General features: G+C 40.7%; 1 protein-coding gene across 1 annotated transcript in view; it reads left to right on the top strand.

Annotated features, from left to right (window-relative positions):
* LOC138019310 (cyclic nucleotide-binding domain-containing protein 1-like) overlaps positions 1 to 7,500 on the top strand; it is a 20,114-nt gene that overhangs the window by 12,193 nt on the left and 421 nt on the right. Inside the window, exons 11-15 of the mRNA XM_068866056.1 lie at positions 591 to 700; positions 1,178 to 1,328; positions 1,758 to 1,825; positions 3,842 to 3,901; positions 6,838 to 7,500. The exon at positions 6,838 to 7,500 is cut by the window's right edge and continues 421 nt beyond it. Of these exons, the coding sequence (XP_068722157.1) occupies positions 591 to 700; positions 1,178 to 1,328; positions 1,758 to 1,825; positions 3,842 to 3,901; positions 6,838 to 6,936 (488 nt within the window). The 3' untranslated portion in view covers positions 6,937 to 7,500. The remainder of the gene's footprint in view (positions 1 to 590; positions 701 to 1,177; positions 1,329 to 1,757; positions 1,826 to 3,841; positions 3,902 to 6,837) is intronic.

Here is a 7,500-nt window from a genome sequence, read left to right as displayed (position 1 = left end):
CGCCATGTTTGATTCAGCAGCTGGTATTGCGGGCGCACTAAACAACACGTGCAATCATTGAAGCGTGAAGTTCACAACGAAGCCTTGGCTTTTTAGCGCTGAAAATATGGAAAACTGGTGATTGTTTATGTTCAGGTTCGTCTATTTATGTAAGTTATAGACTCGATGTTACATGAAAACTTAACAAAAGCGGAGGAAGCACAGGAAACGTGACTAAAGCTGCTTTCACATTGATTATTTACCTCGTAATGCGTAATGATATGTTTTACGAGCCCTGGCTTCCTTTTAAGTTTTAGTATCTCAGTCTTAGAAGCTTACGTGTACCTAAACTTAGGACTATGAAGAAGATTGCATGTGTACATGATCATAAGAAAAATGAAGAAAAAAATATCAGTGAAAAAAAATGGCGACTAAAAGTTAAGATCTGGCGACCAAAATTTTTGGATCAGTCGCCAATTGGCGCCTTACTAAAAATGTTAATTTCGAGCCCTGATATATTTTTTTCAATGTTGGTATCTTATGCCTGCTTTAAGAGCAGATTGTTTTGTATCAAAAAACTGATTCTGTTTGTGTGATATTTGTTGATTCAGTACTTGTTAATGAAGGCGAGCGATGTGATGTGATTGGTTTTATAAAGAAAGGAGAATGCCTTCGTCGACGACGCATTAATGTTGCGCGCACTTTTCCAAACGGAAAAAAGGTGAGTGTTTAACTTCACGTTGTGTTTCCTTTCGCTGTTTCCATCAAGTCAAACTTATATTAAATTTTCGCACGTTTACTGATAAGAATATATTTACCTCCCAGTCCTCTTAAAAGTGAAGTCAGGTCCAAAAGTGGTATGTGAATTCGGCAACCTCGCGTCCCCTTTTTTTGGCTTTATCTGGCCACCCCAACCCGCTAAGAATATCCATCCCGAACCTTTCTAGTGACACAGCCGAAAAAAGTTCCTCCTCACGTTCAAACCACACATTCATTGCTAAGTTTGAATTTCAGTTTTCAATTCTGCCCACATCGCGATCCGGCACTCGCTTTATTTTCATGCTCCATCCCGCATCTGGGGAACCCTATTTTGCACTCGCTATAAACAGGTTTTCGAGTCCAACCTAGGTGGTAACAACGAAAGACACGTCGTGCATTAATTTGCTTTCTCCTAAGACTATTACTTTGGACTCGTTAGGAACAGTGTATGAAGTCTGTATTGATCGGCAAATTGCACCCGGGCGATTCCTTTGGTGAGACTACAGTTCTAAAAGGCCTTCCAATGCCATGTTCAGTTATTACAGAAACCTACGTAGAAATGGGCACTATCTCTACTCTGGATGTGAATGGTAAGTTTCCAGCCCTCTCAGATTTTGACGATGTTAGCACTAAGGCGCTCAATGAGGAATCCTACCTCCGACAGAGGGCAATTAATCGAGTAACATTTTTTTGTTAGTTTTCGTGGTTTTTGCGTCATCAGTAGTCAGATGTTGTATTCAATTTTTACATGCAGTATACGAGCTTTTTTGGGACGCTACAGAAATTAGCTCAAATCAAATCAAATAATGGTTTCAGGAAGAATTTTAGGAAAAACCTCTCGAAGCGGAGTGGATACCATTATCTCAAATTGGGATGCAACTGGCACAAGTTGTTGGATATAATTGAAATGAAGGGATTCATTTCAAAGGGCCTTGAGATCAGATGGAATGACGAAAATCTGTTGAAAAAGAACATCGGTAAAGTGTTGATTCAGGCCAAATTCTTGATTCTATTTTCAGACCTAGATGATGTCACCAAGCGCCTTCTCTCCCAGTCTTACTCTGCAGTAGATGTCAATTTAACCGAGGTTGGGTAGCAGCAGTTAATAACAATTACAGTGCTCGGTGATCTTCATTTAGGCATTGAAGAAGCTTTTGTAGATCGGTTAACAGCGGTTTTAAAAGCAATATAATTTATCCAGTCACTGTGGACGTAGAAAATCAAACGAGCCAATCAAAATGTGGTGAACTGAAATACATGCAGCCGCCGCCAGGCGAGAGAAAACGCAGTCGTGCATGTCACAATCGTACACGTTCGATGTAACATTACTACGAGGTTTAAGGGTTAGATATCTAACTTTTACTTTTAATTCGCCTACCTAATTACGAGACTAGGAGAACATTGAACGATCTACAGGTTTACCATAGAGCCTCGTGATCGTGTCTGACTATTGTTAAATCCAAAACTGTGGGCTTTGTTTTTATAGCATTAGAGAGCACCACGGAGACCACCTTCCCTTTGCACTGAGTGAAATCACAGCAAAAAAACTGCTTTCTAAAGATGAAAACAAAGGGAAGGTTCAGGAAATTAAAGTGGGAGACTTGAACCAGTCCTTTTTGTTTTACGCTACCACCGATATCCCTTTGAGTAACAAGCCAAGCTATTAACCGTTTTAAAATCAGTGCTTAGACCTGGATGTTCCAGATCTGTGACAAGATATCAAAACGTTGTTACTTTCTGAACTTCATGTCTTCGTGTACTCAGTTCTGTATCTGATACACAGGATCTTCTTTTCGTGTACTCAGTCCTGAAGGGTGAGGAATATCGGTTGTTACACGTAAAATGCCAGGAAATGTGGCGTATGGTTTAGTGGATGTTATGTTATCCGCTTTGCTCTTAACACGTCCATTTTCAAAGCCATGCAGGAAGATGGCTTTGGGGCTGTGGTGAGAGATTTTTAACACAATTTTCAATAGACATCAATACCTGAGCGTGGAAGTCTCGATTGGTTTTGCCTCTGATTTGATGAAACTGTGATGTGTGATTTTTGGATTGATTTGCTATAGACCTAATCGGCTAACTCAATGTTGTAACCAATTCAAATCTCCCGGGGTTGAGATTCGTTGTGTATTGCATTTGCATTATAATGTAGCATTCACATTTTAAATGATAGAGTGGTTTTCAATTGAGTGTCGAAAGTAATTAGCAAATTGCTTTGGTTTATGATTAGTTTACTCAGTGATTGGTTCAAAGTTCTGGCGCCACTTTTTCAACCAATCAGAAGTGAAACCAAAACCAATCGTGGCTCGCGCGTTGACACTTTCCCGCGCCTTGTGTCGGCTACGTGTAATTACTTAGAGTTTTGATTGGTTAACCGGATTGTCTCCGTCCTTTCTAATTGGCTAAAGTAATTAATTTGGTTTTGGTTTTACGACACTCTGAAAACCGCTCTATGGAAATACCTGGAACAAAACGTTTTATTCCCAAAAGGCTTAAATTGGGTACAACGTTGAGTTAGCCGATAGGCCACTTCGGAAAATACAATAATACTCTTTGTTTATCCCCCCAAATTTTGCATAAGCATTGTTTCCAGTTTCTTTTGAGACTTACAACGGTCCCAAGAGAAAACAAAAACAATGCTTATGCAAAATTTGCGGGGACAAACAAAGAGTATTATGGTATTTTCCGAAGTGGCTTATTAGGTCTGTTAGCTGTGGTTACACACACCTTGGGTTTGGGGTCCGGAGGGTAAATGGCTTGGGTTTGGTTCAGCTCAGGTTTCATGTCACACTTGGGGATGCAGTTACACAGTAAAAGACCCCCTTCAGGGTAAAATATAGTTGAGACGCAAATTAGATCAGTTTTATGATTGGCCAAGCCACCTCAGGGAGAAGATAAACCGTTCTTTTCAGTTCAAGAACTGTCATGGCAAGATTTTTATCAGGATCATACCGTTAAGCTGATAGTAATCACCATTCTCAATACTTGCCTGCCTTACAGTGTATTGCGAAATTCGGAGGTGAATTTACATACAGATCTAACCTGGAAGCCGAGGGTTAAGACATTTCATTTTTGTAATTATGATGTCAAAACCGCTTTATAGGAAGCGATTCAGAAGGAGTACATTGAACAGGAAAAGGAAAAAGAGTGGATTCGACTTAAGGTGAGCCTTCAAGATCTGTTCGATCCTGGTTCCGCTGTAGTTCGACTTGGGTTCAGTTCCGCGAGTCACGCAGAGTGGCGCCTGCGTTCCATCTAAAGAGTTTTCAATGAAAAGGCTCTTGAACATGGCAGGGGACCTTTACCCTACCGCCATTTCGTTATTCAGAAAACCAACAGCAACTTTGATTTTAACCTGCGATCAGGCTCTATTTTAATTTCGCGTGGTACGTAATGTGGAGTTGGCGAAACGAAAAATAGAGCTTGACCAAATTCCTCTTCGAAATTCCTTCCACCCACTTTTTTTGATTGATTGACATGTCCTTCGTCGGCCAATCAAATTTACTTCCATTACACCAATACACGCGTGGACGGCAGATTCACGCTATTTTGTTTTGACCAGAGTTAAAGGGGCTAGGTCACGCAATTTTAGGCAATTTCAGCACTGATCGAATGGTCATAGAATTAACTTAAATATCAAAATAACTGTTCAAAACTATAGAAGAACTCTAACAAAACACAGGGAAGCCAAGAAGGGACATGGATGGACAAAACTGGAGAGGATTGAAATGGATTGAATTTGGGTAAATTTGAAAAACGTCGGCCCACCTTTTTTCAAATTTATATCAGTCTATATCAAAATGTCATTTACACAGCTGGAAAATCATTCTCAGTTGTTATGTGGCCGTGATTTTCCAAATGAAAGACCCTTTCTCTGCCAATTTGACGTTTAGAGTCCATAATTAACAAAATTAAACAAAATTACATAAAATAGCGTGACCTAGCCCCTTTAATTACCGTGGGAGGAATATTATAAACGAATTCGAGGTTACCGTTGGCTTTAATTTGAGAAAAACACATTTAAAGCATGGGGAATGTTACTTTCTGTACCTTTTCGACGACTATATTGCGGCACAGGCCGGTGTAATTCTTCCTCCGAACTTCACTGAATATGCAATCTTTTAAGCTTGACATCTTAATTTGCAATTGAGATAACCTAGCATTTTGTCGTTGGACGGTTTGGCAATAGATTTTTAACGAAAAAAAAAAAAAAGAGAAATACATTATTCCTTTAACGTGTTTGCCCATGAAGGTTTCTTTGGTGATTTTTTCGGGTAATATCTTCAGTTGCAGACGGTATTTCTAGAATTGCGCTCAGTAAAATCATGATAAGTTTGCACCGTTAATTTCTTGATGGAGTACGAACAGTAAGATGGACTCGCAAAGTTTCTTATATTTTTGTACAACTGGTCTCTCTGGAAACATGCCATTTTAGTTTCTGGAGTGCGAGTTTCATAAGTTAAATGAACTGGAAATATTATGAAGCAATCTTGACTCCAAATTGTGCAAACAAACCGTGTCATGTACAGTAAGTAAATAAAGCCGTTTGATACACAGTTATTCAAACCATGCATTCGCTTAACTTGCGATTTTATCAGCATCTCCTCCTGTTGATATATATGTCCTTTGTCTCATTCAGGGAACCAATATGCATCGGCTTTCATTGCCATTTGAAAGAACTCACTATTTAGCTTTCAAAACATCAGGGAAGTTTTTGCCAAAGTACTTTCAACCACGTGGCCACAGAGCTCGACAACGGAATCGCTAATTTCACTCTTTCCAGATATTCCAACCCGATTCTGGACAAGTTATGAGATGTTTCAGATGGCATCTCTCCATTTATACAAATAAAATCAAGTTGCACCGTCCACGTCATTGTAAGAACAAAAGGCAGCAACTTTCTTCGTACACTTATGGCGGATGAGTCTCGAGGACTTCGCGAGAGCTCCGCGCAATCATGATAACATTTTCACTTCCGGCGTTTCAACAGCCAATCAGATTACGAGTTTTTTTGGTCGGCCGGAATTCTTGAGAGACTTTTGGTCAGGCCCAATTTTAGCGAACGACGACATAAGAGAACATATGGGCGAAGCTAAAAATGGGTCTGATCGCAGGTTACTTTGATTTTAGCCTGCGTAGCAAGGAGACGTTTTGCGCATTTTGGTCGAGCAAAACTTGGCCCCAGAAAAAACCTCTCGCTCTCAATCCAATCTTCTAGCGACCATCTTTCTCATGGGTTCGCTTTTTATACAGGCAACTTTGATTTGATTAGTGAATTAAACGTGAAGGTTGCGTTCAAAACCTCTTTTATTGTCAAGAGTTAACCGTTTGTTAGCTTTTCGTGACGGTTTGAGGTATATTTTAGGACAGTCAAGGACTTTCAATCGAGTTGGTAAAGGTACAAATTTACCTCCGTAAAAAGAATTTGCGAGCTGACGTTTCGAGCGTTAGCCCTTCGTCATTCGCTGTAAAGGGCTCGAAGGGCTAAAGCTCTAAACGTCAGCTCGCAACTTCTCCTTAAGCTCCGTGCAAACGGACTCAACAACTCCCAACATTGTTGGTAGTTGTTAGTTTTGTGGTTCTGCAGGCGTTGGATGTTGTTGGCAGTTGTTGCTCAACAACTTCAACAATGTAAAGATGGGAAGGATACGACCCATAAGACTTTGTGAACTTAAAAAATCCATCTGCCATCTTGTTTTCAACGTGTTAAATGCGTTGCTATCTCCATGGAGATCATATCTAATGCGCGTGCGTGGCCCCGGCAATGTTGTAAGAGCTGTGCAAACGGGTCCAACATCGTTGCGCTGCGCTTCAGCGATCACGGAACAAAGTTGTCTGCTGAAATGTTTGACCAGTTTCCAAACTTGTTGCAACAACTCCCAACAACATGAAACAGGGTGCGCAAACGCACGCAACATGTAACACCCAACAATGTTGGAACAATGTTGGCCAACAATGGTGCATCCATTTGCACGGGGCTTTACGAAGGCTAAGTTTACTTTATCAACTTGTTTAAAACTTTTCGTGTTTCACTCCCAACCTACCCAGCACCGCAGTTTCTTTAGTAGAAACTAACACTTCACAAACTTCTTTTGGCAGAGTAAAGTCGTTGAAGACGTGTTATATTACAGAGGAATTCTCCCAGGCTACAGCAAGTGGAGCAGGAACCCTTCGACCTTAGAAGTTCCAGACAAGTGACATGAAACCACAGTCGGAGGCTAGTGTTTTTTAAGAAGTCGTCCACACCGTTGTAACAACCACTACCGCAGAGAGGCCAGTGAAAGTCAATATGGGATGAATCGTGTGTGGTGGAGAACGTACAGCAATTTACATGCCCAGCCGGAAGGTCTGAGATGCATCACCTTTAAACAAGAGAAAATAAGGGGAGGAAAGAGAGCATCCCCCATACAAGCCCTTTTCCATAGGTAATATGTCTCAAGTTATTTTTAGACCGACTCCCACGATATACAGATACCATGGAGATTAGGCAAACGTCAATCATATGATGGGAATGTGTTGTCTGAGTGTGGGCTATCCATGCGGAAGACAGTTTAGGCTGTTTCCTAATCTTTTTAAGATCCGTACAGCGTGGAAGAATTTGCGTGGGAATTGATCTAAAAATAATTTGAGAATCTTACCTATGGAAAAGAGCAAGTATGCGGGATGCCCTCTCTTCCCTCTTTATTTTCTCTTGCTTTAAACCATCACGGCGTGATAAAGATTGACAACGAGAAAACGGGGGGATGACGCGAGACTCGCAAG

Source organism: Montipora capricornis, chromosome 10 (genome assembly GCF_036669925.1).
Source record: "Montipora capricornis isolate CH-2021 chromosome 10, ASM3666992v2, whole genome shotgun sequence".
Lineage (NCBI taxonomy): Eukaryota > Metazoa > Cnidaria > Anthozoa > Scleractinia > Acroporidae > Montipora > Montipora capricornis.
Note: the sequence above shows the minus strand (reverse complement) of the source record. Positions and strands in the feature narration are given on the sequence as shown.